Source organism: Acaromyces ingoldii (genome assembly GCF_003144295.1).
Source record: "Acaromyces ingoldii strain MCA 4198 unplaced genomic scaffold FA10scaffold_4, whole genome shotgun sequence".
NCBI lineage: Eukaryota > Fungi > Basidiomycota > Exobasidiomycetes > Exobasidiales > Cryptobasidiaceae > Acaromyces > Acaromyces ingoldii.
The window spans coordinates 1,224,734-1,243,077 of record NW_020290250.1 but is presented as its reverse complement, the minus strand read 5'-3'; the positions used below and the strand labels follow the sequence as shown (position 1 = coordinate 1,243,077).

Sequence of the window (18,344 nt, the reverse complement as noted above, 5' to 3'; positions counted from 1 at the left end):
CGCCAGAATATCGAGACGCGGTACGTTACAGATCGCAAGGCCCAGCCTCGCCAAACAAAACGGGGAGCCCGCTGCAATTCTCCTTTCGGACAATGAGGCTCTCCGGGGAATATAGCAGAAATCAGCCACAGTGGAATTATTTTTAAATTGGTAGGTCCAGGTCTTGAGGACTTGTGACGCTAGCGAGATTGTGGCGGCGGGGTAAGGATCTCACCGTAGTTTCCCCGGTCTGATCTCGTGCCACGGTCAGGCAAACAGCGCGCGATGGACTGGTGCCTGCGGATCATTTCTCACCTGCCAAATCAGAGCTGGACAGGCGCCACTGTCCGACCGAGTACGTTTTGATAAGCAAATGAGGGGAAGTGTGAAAAGTTGGAGCCCCACAACCTCAATCGTGGGGAAGGTTGCGCACCAGCTGTGCAACGACGCCACTGACAAGGACCGAAGACGCACCGCACCGCACCGAGCCTCGACCGACATCGAAGCTGCAAGGTATCCGGTTTGTCCTCCCCCTCTCAAGCCTTCATTCTCTGTTCAAAGTACTGTGGTAGAAGGCATGGGCGGATAATAAAGAAAGAGAACGTCAATTTCATCAAAGTCCTCTCCAAGAACGCGGTTCACATTTCCTGAGACACCTATCTTTTTCGCGTTGCTGGATTGGGCCCGCTCCGAAGTCATTCCGCAATCTCGCCGTGGTCAAGTACCTCACTTTATCCCGGAGACGAGCTATCTGTCTTTGCCCTCTGTGTTATCTGTGCGCACAGGTTATAGTGCTTTGTGTCCCCCACGTTCAGTTCCTCTTTCTTGCCCGAGCCTATTTGCCGAGCAAAAAGGTCCCCTTGAGACTTTCCCAGTAGGTCATCACTCTGCTACAAAAAGGGCGCAAGTGAAAGGTCAACATCGCTCATCTTGATCTCCTCTTTGAAACGGATCTGCCCCCTTCCTAAAGTACTTGATAAGGGACGCTTGCGCGCTCGCAAATACGGGCTCCACTTTTATCCTGCTATTTTTTAGCTTCCGTTTCAGGTAAGACAGGTTCCTTTGCCTCTACTCTTTGATCGCCGGCTGACGACCATGGCCGCCAAAGTGAAGATGCCTTCGGACGCTCCGCCCAAGACGACGTGGTGGCGAGACGCCATCATCTATCAGGTACAACACTTTTGCTTCCCTCGCGTGCATTCCTTTTGCTCATTGCTACCGATGCTTCGAGCAGATTTGGCCAAAGTCGTTCTACAGCGCCAATGGCGGATCCACGGGTGACATCAATGGAATCATCTCGAAGCTCGACTACATCAAATCGCTCGGGGCTAATACCGTCTGGCTCTCGCCCCACTATGCATCGCCGAACATCGATGAGGGTGAGGCCCAACGGAGAACAAGGTGCATATCGAGAAGAAACTGACCTTCTGACGATAGGCTACGACATCAGTGACTACGAATCCATCAACCCAGACTACGGCACCGTTGAAGACGCCGAGCGATTAATTCGCGAATGTCACCAACGAGGACTGCGAATCATCTTCGACCTGGTCATCAACCATACGTCGGACCAGCACAAGTGGTTCCAGGAATCCAGGTCGTCCAAGGACAATCCGAAGCGAGACTGGTACATCTGGCGTCCAGCAAAGTACGATGAACAGGGAAATCGTCAGCCTCCCAAGTAATTATCTGCTTCGTCTCAAAGTACGCAAGATTGTCTACACAGCTAACCCGAGCCACGCACAGCAACTGGAGCAGCTGCTTCTCGCAATCGGCCTGGACGTGGGACGAAAAGACCCAGGAGTACTACTTGCACCTCTTTGCGATCGAGCAGCCGGACCTGAACTGGTCTAACGACGAGTGCAGACACACCATCTACAAATCGGCTATGGAGTTCTGGCTCGAGAGGGGCGTCAATGGCTTCCGAGTCGACACTGTCAACATGTCAGTGCTTGCTGGTGTGGCTGCTTGACCTTTGACTGAATCAGCTTGATCATAACAGGTACTCCAAGCCGATGGACTTTCCAGATGCGCCAATCCAGGACAAGACTAAGTTCATCCAGAACGCGTCGAGCCTCTTCTGCAATGGTCCGAGGATGCACGAGTACCTGACCGAAATGGGCGAGATCCTGGATCGCTACGACGCCATGACCGTCGGGGAGCTTCCGTGCACGCCCGAGACAGCTGACGTATTACGTTACGTCTCGCTGTCCAGCTCAGAGCTCTCGATGGTGTTCCAATTCGACATTGTGGACCTGGATAGGTCACCCTCGGACCTCTTCGTGGATGTCGGATTTAATCTGAATATCTTCAAGGACATAACAAACAAGTGGCAGACTTTCATCGACGGAAACGACGGTTGGACCACTGTGTTCCTAGAGAACCATGACCAAGGTCGAAGCATCAGTCGATACGCAGACGATTCGCCAAAGAATCGAGTCGCAAGCGCAAAGATGCTGGCCACGTACCTCGCCACGCTTTCGGGAACACCTTTCATCTATCAAGGGCAAGAGTTGGGTATGAGCAACGTGCCATCGAGCTGGCAAGCGAACGAGTACAAGGATCTCAATACAATCAACTACCTTGCCGAAAAGCGAGAGGGGGGTGCCGGTGAGAAAGAGTTGGCAAAGATGCTTGCAACAGGTATCAACAAGCTCGCGAGAGACAATGCCAGAACACCCGTACAATGGACAAGCGGGCCTAACGCAGGATTCACAAAAGAGGGCGTCCAACCCTGGATGCGGATCAACGATAATTTCAAGCAGATCAACGCAGAAGACCAGCTGCAGAAGGAAGACAGCGTCTTGGCGTACTACAAGCGCATTTTGGCTCTGCGCAAAGAGCACAGTGACCTTTTCACCCATGGTCGCTTCCTTCTCTGCCCCACACAGGAGGAAGGTATCTTTGCCTTTATCAAGCGAGACCGTCGTTCAGAGTCAAAGCTGGCCCTCGTCGTCCTCAACTTTTCCGACAAGGTGGTCAATTTTACGGTGCCGCAGGAAGCACAGTTGGTCAAGCTCACGCTGGCAATCGAAACGCATGAGACGTCCAGCACGGACGAACTCGAGCCCTTCGGAGCGAAGGTCTTCTTGTCCGTTTAAGTTCTCCTCCCGTTTCCCTGGCACCTTTTCTCGTTTGCTGCTTCTCTTCGTCGTGCATCTTCAAATTTGTCTTTAGGAGTCCCAAGCATAGAATTACAATGGAATGGAATAGTTCAATCAATTCAGAGGTTGCTGATCAACCTGGATCTGCATGGCACTGGGCGCAGTCGTCGATGTCTCTCCCTCCTCTTCGTCGGCCTGTTGCTCTTGCGCTTCCGGTTCGATAGGAGGCTGTAGTCTCTCCTCGACGTCGTCAGTCGCGATGCTCCCCTGCTCCTTGGCGAGGGCTACAATCTCTTCGTCTTCCGCAGGCTGAACAACAGCAGCTTGAGGGTCTCCACCAGTCTGTTCTGCCCTTTGTCGGTCCTGCACGTCCTCGTGCGCCTGCTCCAAGAGATCGGCGGCAGCCTGCTCTGCGTGCAAGTCGGCCCCTCGAGCAATGTCCATGTCTTCGACTCCTGGCCGCTGATCGACTTCCATGGCATCTGAAGCTCTCGCAATGGTGCCCTCAGCATCGACCGAGGGCCCCGTCTGCTGGTCGCCCTGCACCTGCGCTTGGTCTTGCAACGATTGCTCATGCTCGATCTCGGGCTGCTGCAGCTGCTGCAGCTCATTCACGTCCTCCTCTTCTGGGAACTGCACCGTATCGCCTGTCCGAACCCACTTCATGATCTTGACACCGGCGCCCGCCGTTGACGCTCCAACCCCGCCAGACGAAGGCGCCTTGGGATGAACCCATTCCTTCCGCCAGACGCTACGGGGCTCACGACATTAGCCATCCATCCATCCACCAACCCGTCCATTCGCGACCATCTACGCGAGATAGAGAGACACTCACACGATGGGCTCCTTTTGAATCCTTCGCGCCTCACTTTCGTAGTTTGGCGCAAAGCGGCCGCCGTATCGAGCCGCCATGTCTGTCTCGTCTCGTGGTGAGGTTTAGTGAAAGGGAAAGAAGCGTCGACGCGACGGAGTCTCGGACGAGAAGCTTTATCCGGACGCGCCCCCGAAGGTCGGCACTTTCTAAACGCTGATACCGCATCACGTTCCCTCGCTCGGCTTCCCTGCCACTGTACCGGCTAGTGTAACGTTCCCTGGTCTTTCCATCTTTCCGTCGAAGCTAAATGGGAAGAGTCAGGCACAAGGAACTGGAGCTGTTTGATTATGCATACAATTTGGAAGCCAAGAAGACTGAGATCTTCTCGAATAATGGCCACATTTAAGAAGAAGCACTTCCACTCTCTCTTCGCCCCATTACGTTTCTCCTCTCCCCAGACCTCACTTCCTCTTCCTTACCTTTCACCATGCAGCTCTTGTCATACGCCCTTAGCAGCCTCGTCTTGGCCACGTCGTTCTCCACCGCCTCTCCTTCCAACCTCTCGCAGAATATCACAGCGTGCGCTCGTGCCGCATCGCAGCTGTCTTGCAGCGACACCAAGAACCCTGTCGACCCTACCTCTTTCGGGACGTGCTGCTACAACGGGGCCCTCAAGCCTGGCTTCAAGGAAAGCGGGCTCGTGCTCGCTACGCAATTCTACGATGCGAAGCCTTCGACGGGTCCCAATGACTCCACGACTATTCACGGTGCGTTGGGCGCACTTGCTGTCAGCCTTTCACAAATCCCCACTGATGTTCTCTTTCCACACTCTCAGGCCTTTGGCCCGACTACTGCGATGTGAGAATCGAGGACTCCAGACGTGGAAAGCTGCTGGTTCGCAGAGACTGACCCATACGTTACACAGGGCACCTACCCCCAGTACTGCACCGCCGACTCTGGCATCCCTACGTACACGGGTGCACAGATCGCCTCATTGATCAAGCAGTACTCTCCCAAGACGTACGACTACATGACAGTGTACTACAAGGACATTAGCGGAAATGACGCTAGCTTTTGGGAGCACGAGTGGAACAAGCACGGGACGTGCTTCACGACGCTGAGGAGCTACTGCGTCGCTCCTCGCAACGGTGCCAACCAGACCGTGTCAGCCCTCGTCGGCTACTTTGAAGAGATCGTCCAGAGGTTCCAAAAGCGTGAGCTCTACCGTAATTAGTCTGTAGAGGTTCGCTGCTGACGAGGCCTCGATAGTTCCCACCTTTGACTGGCTCAAGGAGGCCGGCATTGTGCCTTCGACGACGAAGACCTACAAGCTGACGGCGATCCAGGAGGCCCTCGAGAAGAAGTTTGGCGCGACGCCATACATTGGCTGCTCTGGTGCCAGCAAGGCGAACCTCGACGAGTTCTGGTACTTCTACCACACCTACGGGTGCGTCCTTTGCTTCCATGTGTTGTCATTACGTCGAGTTGCTGACCAGCAGCATACCTTCGGTACAGACCTATCATTGGTGGCTACGTGAGTAGTTCGTGTGCTTAGCTATTGAATTTAGGCAACACTGACTGACGATCGTCTCTCTCCTCAGTACGTACCCACGCCCTCGACGACCAATTCCTCGTGTGCCGCAGAGGTGTCCTACCTTCCCAAGTAGAGACATTGTACCCCCGCCAACTACAATCCCGCTTCTTGCTTCACTTCACAGATTTTGACTTGCTTTCAGTGTGAGGCTCGAGGCAGAGAGGATGCCTTGCAAAATAGCGTGCAAATATCGGTGTGAGGGACTGGGATGATCTACAAGCCGACGCAACGAAAGAGAGAGAAAAGATGGAATACACATGAGGCACTGAGAATCAAGAGCAAGTGAAGGCATAGGACGCCGACGCTCATGGTGGGTAAAGAAAGCAATTTCAAGAAGCATCGGCAGAAGATGACTGCTGTGCATATGCGCCACCACTGTCCGAGGTGCCGTTTGTCATGTCGAAATCAAAGCCTTCCCAAGCAGCACCGGCCCACAGTTGAGCATCGGACGCAGCCATGATGTTCGCCCATTGCCGGTCCGTACTTTGATTCTCGCCAGCGGAAGTGAAGGAAGGGCTTGCAAACGACGAGGGATCTCCTTGTTGCAGATGGAAGCTTTGTGCTTGAGCTGGCTGGTGATACTGCTGCTGCTGGTTTCGCGGGTGTTGCTGCTGAGAAGGAGGCTGCGGATGATGCTGGTATTGATGATAATCATGCTGGTGCTGCGAATGTTCAGAAGAAGACTGGGGCGAAACAGAGGAGGGTGCCGTGGCAAACGGATTCGAGCTCGAGTTGTCGGCGCTGTAGAACGCCTGTGCGGGATTTGGTAAAGCGTCTAGCTGAGCACCGAGCTGCACACCACCGATGAGGTCCATTTGGGGCTCCTCAGACATAAATTGAGCGAGCCAGTGAGGATCGACGACTGGCACGTCGAAGTCGACGCTTGGCGAATGCTGCTGCCCGCTCGTCCCAACACTTGACGACATGGTAGAGGATGGCGTCGTGGCATTGCTGATCTGGTTATTCTGAATAGCCAGAGAGCCGAGATTGGCAGGCGTGACGCTGTTGTTGCTTTGGGCTGCTCTGGCAGCCTGCTCGGCCTTTCCAGAAAGGAGCTCCACTTCATCGACTTGCATCTTGGGTCCAGACTGTCCGCTCGAAGGACTTCCTCCCAACTTCTCGCTCGTGCCCGAGAAGTGGAACAAGAATGGTAGATTGCCAGGCGGCTGTTCGACGGGTGCCGTCGCGGCATACTGCTGCTCTTCTTTCTTCGGCCCTTCGAGATCGGCTGAAGACGACGTCGAGCCAGCCATGGGTCGGCGGCTCTCATCTCGACGAGAGAAGAGCGACTCGAACTTTGCTGGGCCAGATGAGGAGCTCTTGATCAGGTCCCGACACTCGTCCGAATTGGGGAATGTCGCCGGCGCTGCTGCTGCTTCGGAACTATTTGTCGATGCCGACGGCGACTGGCTCGAACTGGCTTCCCGACGTGAGGCTTCGTACATGGCTTTGTTGACTCTATCGGTGAGACCAGGAGTGTGGTGGTAAATGGCGTCTTCCGCCGTCATGGGCGCTTCACTCCTTGTCTTTTGTAGAATCAGGCGTAGCTGAGTGACCACCTTAGGAGCGTCTTCGCAGGAATCGCAGCTTGCGACTGCTACAATGAGGTCCTCTGCCTTCGAAAGGACGTCTGCGGCGGTGAGCGACGGCCCATTTATCTCTGTTGGACCAGAGGACGAAGTCGATGGAGAGGGCATCGACGATTGCAGTCCACCACCAGAAGCCTTCAGGAGATGGCTAGCCAAGCCGCATCCCCAGACGCAGTAGGCACTGGCGACATTCATCAAGACGCTGCGATTGGCTCTCAGCAAGCCCAGCTCAGCTGCTTCCTTGTGGACCTTTGCAATCCGAAAGAAGCTAGCAGCAACAAGCTCGTCGAGCTGGGCTCGAACCTTCCTGCGGACGTCTTCGGGCGCCATTTGACTCCTTCGGGGTGCACCGGGAATGGTCGATGTTCCCGAGGTGTTCATGCCCAGCTTGATGGCAAACATGTGGGCCGCCTCGGTCACGTCGACGTCTATGCGGAGGCCGAAGTCGTCGACAGCAGCCCAAGTACCCAGGACCTGGCCCAGGTAGAGGGATTCGAGGAAGAGGGTCTTGAGCGAATTACGCATGGCTACCATATTGGACGAGGCATGTTTGCCCATGCGCTTTGTCACGAAGAGCGGCGCACTTTGCACCTCCCACGTCACTTCCGACGGCAACTGAGCACGCCAAGCTTTGAAAGAAAACACCGCGCGCTCCACGTCAGACGTCAACACCCCACGACCCTGAGACCTGGGCGATACGAAGCGGATGGAGACAGCCCTTACGATGAAGGCCATCCTAAGCATTGTCTCGAGCTGATAGGCATCGAAGCGGGAGAAGCGAGGCACCTGAATGCCCCACGATGCTGGTGAAGGGTCGGCGCTCGCAAATCTGCTGGGCGTAAAGGGCGAGAACTCGGTGCTGAAAGCCGCCAAGTCGTCACTATGTTGCCCAGTCTTCTCACGCGTGGCATCGGCAAAGAAGTACGCATTAAAGTCGCCATCGTTCCGGGGCAGCCATCGAGGCAGATCCTGGTCGTAATCGTCGTCGTTGATGAGTGGGCTCCTGCGTTGGCCAAAGGAGCGCTGATTTTGACGGCGCTTGTCAGCCCATAGCCCCTGTAATCACAAACGGCAGGACAAACGGCAGGATCAAATCAGAAAAGCAACTTACAAAGGTATCCTGACAAAAGGCCGACCAAAAGATGCGAACTCTTCTAAACACTTCGCGCTCCGAGACGTAGCTGCCGTCCAGGGCCTCCCAGACGCGGTCGTCGCCCGGTGGGCAGTCTTTTCTTCGCTTCGGCCTTCTGTTGATGCCCAGCTTGAACATGAGTCTGACAACAGCCTCGTGCGACGTCGGGCTCAGTCGAAGCGGGTCTCTCGGCGATCGCTTGAACTTGTCACGGTAATCTGCGGGCACATCCCAGCCGGCAAATGGCTCATCCTCGTCAAGAATGGCCAGCTGCGGGTCCGACATGATGTACACGGCCTCAATGACGTCAGTCCGCTCATTGCTGTAGTCGTCGCCCCATCCGTCGTGTCGTAGGTGTTCCTGGAACCGCAGGGCTATGCGTTCTTGAAGCTGAAACTTGGCGGAGGAGCCCACCTCAGCGATGGGAGGCTCCAGGAGTCCGGCACCGATGCATGCTACAGCCAGCAGGAGAATCTCACTGATCGGCTGCAGCTGATCGCCGTACGAGGGCTGCTCGACGTTGGGCATGCTCATGTTGTAGTTGCCCTCGTAGATCGCAAAAAAGGCTGCATAGCGAGCTTGGAAGGAGTCGACGTGCAGGATGGGCATGCAGGGCGCTGAATAGCGAAAGTAGGCCATGACGCAGGCATCCAGAAGGGCCCGTGTTAGGCCGGACACTTGAAAGAGGCCTTTGCTAGCTGGTTGTAGTGATAAGCCTCCGCCCCGGCTTGACCCAGCAACGGGCGATGGGCCCTCGATTGCACCCCGCGTGGTGTCGCTGGGTTTCCTTCTCTCTCCACGTTTTAGGGCACCTTCGTCAAAATCATCATCGTCGCCACCGTGCGCTTCATCTTTGCCACTCCCAGGCAGACCTTCAAGCTGTCCACGCTGAATCTCGACGATACGACGTCCGCGCCTACGCTTGGTGACGGAAGTGAACGTGCACCGAAGGCCGTGTGCCGTGCAGACGCTGCACGCGACGTCATCTTCGAGGTGATCGAGATTGAGGCCTCGATTGGCGTGTTCCTCTCGCTTTCGCTCAATCTTGGCACGCCGGTCACATTTGACCTTGTGGGGGATATCATGAAGATGTCAGCAACCCTCGCCCAGCAATTAAGCCTTGAGCCCCTCGAACGGAGAGTGAATGGCCTCGCTGCGTTCCGACTCACCTTTCTGAACTTGCAGGCATCGCAGCTGACACCTTGCATCCGCTTCGGCCGCGCCTGTTCTCCGTTGTCCATGAGGGTCGACATCGCTCGCCCCTGCGTAGCAGCAATATCCTGCAAGTCAACGCGACGTGCGGATGCCGCTCCAGCCTATTCGGCGGACTTGAGCACGAACCGCGGGTATCCTTCATGCGTCTCTCGGCCGAAATTTCGTCTCATCTCGAGTTGGCCTTGTGTTTTCAATCAATATCAAAGATAAGAGGGGTGGGGGGTTAAAATTGTTTTATTTCGTCATAACCAGGCACAGATTCTCCACGAGGTTGCTTTGGTCGCTCGCTGTCTTGCGGAGTTCCTGGAGCGTCTCTTAAAATCGAGAAAAGTCTCTACGGGGTCCGTCTGACGAGGACGATGACTGCCGAAGCGTCACAGCTGGTTGTGCTGGTGTGATAATAGATGACAAAATGCGAAATGCATTCGTCTTAGAAGGGGCTGGAATATCGCCATGGCAGACTGTGTAACCGGAAGAAACGTGTTCATAATCCTCAGTAGACCGTGAGAATGGTATTCGTTCTCCTCTTTGTCAGAGCTCTCATGTCAGGAAGACGCGACGGTATATGCAGAAGAATTTGTGGCATTGACTGCTTCACCATCATCCGCTTCAACATTAACCGATGCAAGCGAGCAAGACACGCAGACCTTGCTGATTCCTGCTTGCATCGGAAGCTGAGTTGAGAAAGCAGCATTAAACACCGTGAGCTCGGACTATCCGGTCTGGAAGAATGTTGCGATTCAAGGACCGCCCTTCTTCCGAGGGATAGGAGGATGGAACAGAGTATTTCAGCAAATGCATCCATTTTCCCGGTGCAAGGGGATGAAAGCTGGTGGCTTCAACGATCACGAGGGGCAGCGTCGATTCCGATTGACCTTTAGTTGACCCGTCTGTGGGGCTCATGTCTCATCTGTACTGTATACAGACGTCATTTCATCGCCTGCGATGAAGGTTATGCGGTAGACATGAAGGAATAATTTGACAAAGAGCTTGTGGCTTGCCAATTTAAGCAAGCTCCTTTCATCCTCTCCACCAGCAGCCAAGGTGGCGCTTCACCCAACGTGTGGAGCATCGTTCACCTTGTGGAGCATCAGTGGGGCCATTCCGCGGCGTCCAATAGGTCGGCAACATAACGAGCATTGAGCGGAAGAAAGATACGCAGAAGAAGGTGTCGGAGCTTGATCGAGATTGTGGTAGCTGTGGAGGTAGCTCTTCTGGTCATGGTACGCTACCTCTTACGACTCCGCCCGGCCGGTCTCAAATTTTTAGGAGATTCGGCCAAGCACCGGAGTCCGGTGCTGGTATCCATGTCCTGTTCCTGGGCTGAGATGCTGCACTTGCTGGCAAGCAGCCAGATCCGCTCCGCGCTCATCGGTCACCTGCAATGAGATCGCGCTCTAAATGAAAATTTGGAAAAGAAGTAAAATAGAAGTAAGGCACGCAGGTCAAGCCACAAAATACAGGCAAGCCGTCGTCATCGTCGCTTATGCTGCTAGACAGCTGCTGCTATCATTTACGCACTGACTGTGATGTGGACGGATGAACAATGCAAGGTGAAGCACCACTTCGTCAGAAGAATGTCAGATGAAAGACAAGGAGTTAGTAGTAGATGTGATGAGGCGTGAGAAGCTGAGCGGAAATAGACTACCCCCTTCGAGAAAGGAGGCGCGCGCGGCGATAAGCGGTGAAAGGCGAGCGAGGAACGGGCGAGCGAGGAACGGGGGAAATGATAAGTTATTGACACGGCATAAACATTCTGTCAATAAAGCCGACGAATACAAGAATTAAATGCGAGGGTTCATGCTCACTGTGCTTACATGTCAACACGTACTTATCTCCACGTCCGTAAATGAGTGACATTTGGTAACTGAGCTTGCTGCTGTGTCGATGCTGAGAACTCCGCTCGGCTGCACAGAAGAGCACAGGTTGGACGTCGAGATGGGACGGGTAATCTTGCAGAGTTCCGCCTATGAATTGTGGAATGTCGAGTCAGCCCGAGAGAAGAGAGGGGAGGAGCTATTCGGACGCATGCTCGTCGGACTTGAGGGCTTGAGAGCGGAAATGGAGATTTCAGACGATTCCGATTACTCTCCGGAAAGCGCATCTGAAATTGACTGTTCCGTGGCTTATTCGGCCTCTGATCGCAGCCGAAGAGCGTAAATGCGAACAAGTTGCGACTTCCGCGGAAAAGAGTTCCACAGTGCCTGCTTTAATCAGATGAATAGCGAAGAAATTAAAATTTGCTGTAATGCTTGTTTCCGATTTTATTCTTTTTTTCGCTTGTCTCCGTTGAGGGAGCGCACAACTGAGCTTTAGTCCGCGCGCCGCGGAAGGGGGGCGCTGCGAGAGTCACCGAATGCTAGTCAGCTTACTGCAGGTAAATTCCGTGAAGACGTGTGAGCATGACAGAGGCTGAATCCCGCTCATCTGCGCAGAAGAAGGGATTACTGCTCTTGTCCTGCTTCCCTTCCCAAAAATATATAATGGTGACATCTTGGCATCATGCCTCCCCTTCCTCCAACTTGGCTCTCACTCTCTACACGATCTCAATCGATTCACCATCGAGCACCGACAGTACCTCGAACAAGCCAACGAGCCAGACCATTGACTGAACTCCACCTCAGCCCTGTGCTACGGTGAATATCAACCGTTACTCCCTTCAGAGCACTTCTTTCTGCACCGTCGGCAGAAAACTCCACAAATGAGCGCCTGCACCGCACAAGCGCCGTCCTCTAGCTTCTTGCTCCCTGCAATGCGCCGGAGCACCTCGCAGAGCTACGCCATCTCCTCACCATCAGTTTCTTCTTCGTCGTCGTCTTCCAGCAGAACCAGCATGAACTGGGAGTCTGCAAGCAGCAGCGCCAGCACCAGCTCCGGCCCTGCTCACCGTCGAACAGGTGTTCTCCGAACGACGGCTAACCAACAGGACATTGCACGACAACGGTCGCAAGCACTGCTTGCCTCTGTCATCCGGGGCGAGGTCAGCCTCGACGCCATCTTGGCTTTCCCCATCGACTGGTCTTCAATCGCCTTTGAGGCTGACATGCTCCGGCACGTCGACGCGCAACGGTCCGAAGACGAGGAGCAGCTGCCCACAATGAACCCGCTCGCGATCAAGAGGCGGGAGACGTGGCCAGGAGCAAAAAAGTCGACTTCGCGACGCCAGCGCAAGGTCGTCGACGAGCAGCCGGCACCGTCCTCTTCGAGCCTGGGCCTCGATCTGGGACAGCCCAGCACAAGCACGAGCACCTGGGAGGCCGAAGCAGCAGCAGAATCTCCATCTTCTTCGCACTCTTCATCCGCATCGCTCCCGCCCTCGCTCTGCAGCTCGCCGCGATCAATAGCATCAAGCGACGCGACGCTGTGCGAAGACATTTCCACCCCAAAACACCAATACCTCAGCCTGAGCCAAGAAGATGACTACGAGGACATGCAAAAGGGAGCACAGGAATTCGATTATGACCTCACGCTTCCTTCCTCCACCGCTGCTTCCCCCTCCTCGCTGGCGCAAGCGCAAGAGGCGGCGGCGACACCGTCGCTCTTTGCCTCGGCAAAGGACGTGGACCCGCTCGATGAGATGTTTGACTTTGCACCGTCAGTCAGCACCCCATTTGCGAGCCGAGAGGCAAACGACTGGATGGTTTGGCCCACTTCGGCCTCCACTACAGTCTTCTAGAGAAACCTCCTCAATATCATTCCCAGATAACCCTCATTGGAAAAGAAAAGCAATCATACCATCACCTCTTTTTTTTTTTTCAAAAACATTTTCCCTATTGCATGATGGCCGGTGTGAGAGAATTGAGGTTCATGTGTCAGGCAATCTTACACACGCGGTGGAGGAGACGTTAAAATTAGAGATGCGTAGGGTACCTGTAGCTGTTCCTTGAGTTTCTGTGCACGCTTTCCGCCTCCGCGGATTTAGCCACCAGTTCCCTGTCGCGTCGGACAGTCGGGCCGCATAACGCCTATGGACAAGGACAGTAGTGTATCTCCTTTGTCGCCTTGCTCGTTCCACTCTAAAGCCATGGCACTCTCTGCTCGGCCCGAATAAGACCGGACTTAGGGCAAGAGTCGCGCTTCCACCATGGCCTCTTGTAGAAGCCGCGCGCGCCATTGTAAACGCCGCGTGCCACGGCTTGCGATTCTTTTGCCTGGGTGACCGAGCTTTCATGAGTCAAAGGGTAAATCCGACCAATGCCGTCGTGTCAAGTCGATAATGGCGGCATTCATGTTGCGCTGCTGCGAGGGCCAGTAGGCAGACCAGCACCTCTTGCCGCACCTCTTCCCCTCCTGGCAACCCCGCCTCCTCTGCTGTTGCCGCGGCTGCCTCTGTGGCCGCTCCCGTTTGAACGCCTTGGCACGGCCGTCTGCGCTGGCTCACGTGCGCCAGCGATGGATGAGGCCGTCGTGGAAGCACGATCGTCGTCCTCGTCATCGCCATCCTCTCCACCGTCATTGACATTGGCACTGGGTGTGCCGTCGTGCTCGGACAGAGTCTTGTCTTCCTCGTCGCCCTCGTCTCTCCTCGGGACACGGTAGAGAAAGCCGTCCCATGTAGCCACGGCCCTCCTCCTTCTTGCGCTCTGTTCATGGATCTTTGCTACATGGTCTGAAGGAGAGCGCAGCGAGGCATGCCAGGCCTCGGTGGCTTGCTCTTCAATCTCACGCATCACGGCCCTCCGCTTTTCGTTTTCCTTTTTGGCTGCTGGTCCCGTCCAGCCGCCAGCAGACGTCGGGGCGGGATACTTGATGCTAAAGTGGTTGAGCAGCAGCTGCCTCGCCCCGATTCGGCCCGCAAAGGCCCCAGCAACCTGGGGCGTCGAGTGTCCCCGTAGGAGCGCCTTGGCTCGCACCTCGTCGCGCTTCTCGACCTTGAGGCCCTTGGCGAGCACGCGGTCGGACATGGCTGCATTGGTGCATTCATGAACGACGACGTCTGCATCACGGGCAAGCGCCAGCATGCCGCGAGGCCCAGTCGAGGCGTGCGATTCCGCCTCGCTACCTTCCTCTGCCGAGGCGACGTCGAGACCACCAGTGGCATCGTACGTGTCGCCCAGGACCACGATTCTGCGGCCGGGCACGCTGAGCGGGGGAGGCTGGAGCACCGTGCCATCTGGCAGCTCAACGGCGACACGGTCCTTTGTCAACTTGCCGAGCAGCATGAGCGGGTTCCGGATGTTCTGCTGCTCGAGAAGCTGCTTGGAATTGGCTCGCAGCAGGTCAATCACCCCTTGGGGCACGGGAGAGGCGCCGTCGGGCTCGTCAAAGACATAGCCTACCGTAGGGCAGCGGTGAAGGATCGGGGCTGCGCTGACTGCGACGCCGCCCACGGAGGCGATGTTTGGCCAGGAGCTGCTTGACGATGAGTCATTATATTCCTCACTGCGTCTTTTTCTCTCTCGTCATCTCTCACCAAGACTCGTTGTCCATGCGGAAGTCCATGCCTGGCAGCTCGTTTTCGTGCGGGGGCAAGTGGGGAATGAAGCGAAGCGCACCGAGCTTGGCACCCTTGAGGCTGGCGTCCATCTCGGGCGCAGAAGCCGCTACGGGAGTACCTTGAACGGATGTCAGGGCGGCATTGGGATAGGCAGCCTGACCCTCCCACAAGAGCTCATGTACGGTGTAGGAGCCCGAGAGCTGGGAATAGCAGAGCGTCAAGGTGGTTCGGATGAGTGCGCGCAAGCCAGACGGACCAAAGATCTCGACTCTGGGTGTCTGTAATGAGCTATGTATTAGACAATGCCATGAATTGAAATCTATGTACCCAGCCACCATGCTTACCTTGAAGCTCGATTCGGGCACTGCATTTCCGGTCGGACCCATCATTGAGAGAAGCAGAGGGACAATTCCAAGGACGTCTGCGCAGCAGCAGCAATGACACATCAGTAAGCCTGCTCGGGTTTGAGCGTGAGCCTTCTACGCACGATCAGCGTGGAGATGAGTGATGAAGATGTGTCGAATGGAGCCGATTCGGTCGTCTCCGCCCACGTATCGGCTCAGGAGCTGCCTCTGAGTCGCCTCGCCACAATCCCTTCAGAGACACAGATTGAGCACTCCAAGGTAGTCCTATCTAGAAGATGAGCAAATCATGTACTTACACCATGGCAGCATGATTGTTAATCTTGACGAGCAGGCTGCCAAACAGAAGCCCTAGAGATGAGCACGCTTTCCTCGACGATTCTGGGCCTCTCTTAAGAGGTAGATAGATGCAACCCACCTGGAGTAATTCCTGGACGCGCCCGTCTGGGACGAAGTGCCGAGGAACCTCAGAGCAATGTGGTTCGCCATGATCGGCGTCCTGTGCTTCTCTGATCACGTCTCTCAGCCCTCACTGCCGCTGCTGAGCTGGCCCTTTCCGCCGTTTTGCTGTTTGATGTCGTCGCGAAGAACTGCGCTTGGGCCAACGCTAACCAAAGCAAGCCTGAATCGGAGCCAGTCTAAAATAATCGCACGCGCACTGACTTTGTCTAGTCCAGCCATTCATCACTACTGCTGCTCCTACTACTACTCACTCATTCACTCAAGTGTGCATCGTCGTCCGTTACTGATGTCGATCACGGCCAGCTCGGCGGCGTTGGCCAAACTGGAGCCATTCCTGCTCCTGGCAAAGAATATGCGCGGCACAGCAGCAGCCAAGCTCATCGAGGAGGCAACCGCTGCGCCAGGCTGCTACGTCTTCTCCGAGCTGCTCGAGTGCAACGGCATCGCCGATGTGAGTCGCGACTTCTTCATCCCCATTCCCTCCCTTCTGCCACCCTTCTGACAAGGCTGTCCACTGCATCGGCTTGTACTCGCTATGCTAGCTCGCAAATGACGCTCAACACGGAGCGAGCTACCGCAAGCTGGAGCTGTTTGCCTATGGGGATCTCATCGAATATCACTCTGCCCCGCCTGGCACCTACCCGAGCCTGACAGAGGCTCAGCTCGTCAAGCTCCGGCACCTCACCCTCGTCTCTCTCGCCACACACAGCCGGTCACTCTCCTATGCCACCCTGCTCCCCGCGCTGGGCCTGGGCTCGGGAGACGCGCAGGCGAATGCCCGTGAAGCAGCAGGTCCCTCGTCTGGCGCGACGAGCAGCAAGCTCGCGGCTTCGCTGGGCCCAAAGCAGGTCCGGCAGCTCGAAGACGTCGTCATTGATGCCATGTACGCCGGCGTGCTCAGCGGCAGGCTCGATCAGCGCATGCAACGCCTCGAAGTCGACGGCGTCATGGGTCGCGATGTCCGTGGGCCTGCCGAGATCGAGAAGCTGGCCACGTCGCTCCAGGAGTGGTGAGTCGCGCTAGCACACCAATTCCAGACCTTCTCCTCTCCCAAACCTGTTGGTGACTCATCATGAATGGGTCAACTTTCACACAGGTCGAGCATCACCAACCACCTGCTACAGACGCTCCAGGCGCGCATCAACGAGACGCGCAAGGCCGACGAGTCGCGCATCGAATCGCGCAACGCACACAATGAAGAGCTCAGAAGGGTCCTTCTCAGCTTGGCCAACAGGCCGAATGCGGCGGGTCTCGGAGGCGGTCCTGGAGGGGGCGGCGGTGGTGGTGGAGGATTTCCTGGCGACGTCGCGATGGGAGGAGGAGCGGGTAGTGGCAATGGATCAAGGTACGACAGGTTGGGAAGCGACAAGTTCGGCGAGATGATGGACGTCGATGAGGATCAGGGCTCACGAAGAAAGAAGTGAGTGTGCTCTTCGGCTCTGGACTGCCTCCTATTTGTCTAAAGCTCATCTCTGGAGCAGAGCGGGAGGAACAGGTCCGATGCGCTCCAAGCGCAGCCGAGCTTGACATGCAAGACCATGACGACTGCATCTTTGTAACACAACAACACTCCCCGTTCCCACCAATACAATTCTTTCCCCTCCTACTTCCCAACCGTGCCTCCTCCTGCGTCTGTGTGGACGGAACGATGATGATGCTGTGCATTGCAGCTGCTGAATGTCTATATCGTACATGACAGATGGTTCCTCTCAGTTCCTTTCCGGACGCCTTTCCCTCCGTGCTACCCCTTTGCTCCCAGGCTGTTTGCGAGCCAGTCCAGGCCCTCGGTCAAGCCTTTGCCCGTCAAGGCTGAGCATCCCTGGATGTGCCAGTTCTGCAGCCGCAGACTCGTCAGTGAGAGGGCCTCGGAGATGTCGGCTGGCGTCATGCATCCCGCGACGTCCTGCTTGTTGGCAAAGAGGAGGATGGGCGCCTTTGCGATTTGCTGTGCGGAGGAGAAATACAAGATTTCAGCGGCAAGACGGCTGTCTCGCCGATGGACGCCACACACTCACTTCGTCGCTCGCGACCCGGTGGAGCTCCTCCCTGGCGAGCTGGACGCGCTCGCGGTCCGTCGAGTCAAAGACAAAGACGACGGCATCGGTGTTGGAGAGGTACTGTGTCCAGCTGGCCCGCAAGCTGGCCTGGCCCCCCACATCCCAGAGAAGGAAGCGCAGATTCTTGAACGTAAAGTGCTCCGTGTTGCTGCCCACCGTCGGCGCCGTCGCCACGGCCTGGCCCATGGTCATTTGATACGTCAGCGTCGTCTTGCCGGCATTGTCGAGGCCCAGGATGCAGATCTTGAGCTCCTTTGTGCCAAAGAGGCTGCCCCAGAGGGACGAAAAGGCGACGCCCATTCCTCTCCCTTTTCCTTCTAGTGGGCGTCTCTCTTACTGTGTCTTCCAGGCCCTCTTTAGTCACTGCGCTGCCGTTTGTCGATGCGCGTAATGCTGGGCGCTTCAACGGGAGGTCCAAAGTCCAAGAAATGCTCCGGAACACGTGAATATCTCGCACGAACCCTTTTTACAGCATCTCTTCTTTCCAATCACTTCTTCGACTGCAGCAAACACAACAGTGCCCTTGTTCGAGGAGACATCCATTGTTTGAGACAGTATGAGCATCTTGATACTTTCGCTTGACAGACCAAAAGGGGGGA

At 55.8% G+C, this 18,344-nt stretch overlaps 8 protein-coding genes across 8 annotated transcripts; 4 read left to right on the top strand and 4 right to left on the bottom strand.

Annotated features, from left to right (window-relative positions):
* The first annotated feature begins 1,043 nt into the window (after window positions 1-1,043).
* FA10DRAFT_267956 (putative maltase) lies at window positions 1,044-3,195 on the top strand. The gene is made up of 5 exons (XM_025522114.1): window positions 1,044-1,149; window positions 1,214-1,358; window positions 1,417-1,660; window positions 1,726-1,923; window positions 1,982-3,195. The coding sequence occupies exons 1-5, from the start codon at window positions 1,075-1,077 to the stop codon at window positions 3,078-3,080; spliced, it is 1,761 nt and encodes a 586-aa protein (XP_025376583.1). The 5' UTR covers window positions 1,044-1,074; the 3' UTR covers window positions 3,081-3,195.
* On the bottom strand, window positions 3,126-3,995 carry FA10DRAFT_302730 (hypothetical protein; the record flags this gene model as incomplete). The annotated part of the gene is made up of 2 exons (XM_025525163.1): window positions 3,126-3,834; window positions 3,919-3,995. 2 exons carry the CDS (start codon window positions 3,993-3,995, stop codon window positions 3,198-3,200), a joined length of 714 nt encoding a protein of 237 aa, XP_025376582.1. The 3' UTR covers window positions 3,126-3,197.
* Window positions 3,996-4,308: 313 nt separating this feature from the next.
* FA10DRAFT_267955 (ribonuclease T2) lies at window positions 4,309-5,674 on the top strand. The gene is made up of 6 exons (XM_025522113.1): window positions 4,309-4,664; window positions 4,733-4,755; window positions 4,823-5,111; window positions 5,167-5,344; window positions 5,413-5,431; window positions 5,499-5,674. Exons 1-6 carry the CDS (start codon window positions 4,385-4,387, stop codon window positions 5,562-5,564), a joined length of 855 nt encoding a protein of 284 aa, XP_025376581.1. The 5' UTR covers window positions 4,309-4,384; the 3' UTR covers window positions 5,565-5,674.
* On the bottom strand, window positions 5,621-9,465 carry FA10DRAFT_302728 (hypothetical protein; the record flags this gene model as incomplete). Its single annotated transcript, XM_025525162.1, has 3 exons — window positions 5,621-8,103; window positions 8,192-9,280; window positions 9,382-9,465. The coding sequence occupies 3 exons, from the start codon at window positions 9,463-9,465 to the stop codon at window positions 5,821-5,823; spliced, it is 3,456 nt and encodes a 1,151-aa protein (XP_025376580.1). The 3' UTR covers window positions 5,621-5,820.
* A 2,272-nt stretch (window positions 9,466-11,737) lies between these two features.
* FA10DRAFT_143655 (hypothetical protein) lies at window positions 11,738-13,378 on the top strand. Its single transcript, XM_025518054.1, has 2 exons — window positions 11,738-11,804; window positions 11,863-13,378. The coding sequence occupies exon 2, from the start codon at window positions 12,129-12,131 to the stop codon at window positions 13,101-13,103; it is 975 nt and encodes a 324-aa protein (XP_025376579.1). The 5' UTR covers window positions 11,738-11,804; window positions 11,863-12,128; the 3' UTR covers window positions 13,104-13,378.
* FA10DRAFT_267953 (hypothetical protein) lies at window positions 13,193-15,821 on the bottom strand. Its single transcript, XM_025522112.1, has 6 exons — window positions 15,645-15,821; window positions 15,526-15,561; window positions 15,352-15,458; window positions 15,209-15,285; window positions 14,841-15,142; window positions 13,193-14,779 (listed from the first exon to the last, which is right to left on the bottom strand). Exons 1-6 carry the CDS (start codon window positions 15,713-15,715, stop codon window positions 13,654-13,656), a joined length of 1,719 nt encoding a protein of 572 aa, XP_025376578.1. The 5' UTR covers window positions 15,716-15,821; the 3' UTR covers window positions 13,193-13,653.
* An 87-nt stretch (window positions 15,822-15,908) lies between these two features.
* On the top strand, window positions 15,909-17,292 carry FA10DRAFT_267951 (hypothetical protein). The gene is made up of 4 exons (XM_025522111.1): window positions 15,909-16,139; window positions 16,231-16,697; window positions 16,785-17,108; window positions 17,170-17,292. The coding sequence occupies exons 1-4, from the start codon at window positions 15,975-15,977 to the stop codon at window positions 17,213-17,215; spliced, it is 1,002 nt and encodes a 333-aa protein (XP_025376577.1). The 5' UTR covers window positions 15,909-15,974; the 3' UTR covers window positions 17,216-17,292.
* Window positions 17,293-17,327: 35 nt separating this feature from the next.
* Window positions 17,328-18,139, bottom strand: FA10DRAFT_267950 (putative ARL1-ADP-ribosylation factor). Its single transcript, XM_025522110.1, has 2 exons — window positions 17,704-18,139; window positions 17,328-17,633 (listed from the first exon to the last, which is right to left on the bottom strand). The coding sequence occupies exons 1-2, from the start codon at window positions 18,043-18,045 to the stop codon at window positions 17,430-17,432; spliced, it is 546 nt and encodes a 181-aa protein (XP_025376576.1). The 5' UTR covers window positions 18,046-18,139; the 3' UTR covers window positions 17,328-17,429.
* Window positions 18,140-18,344: the final 205 nt, after the last annotated feature.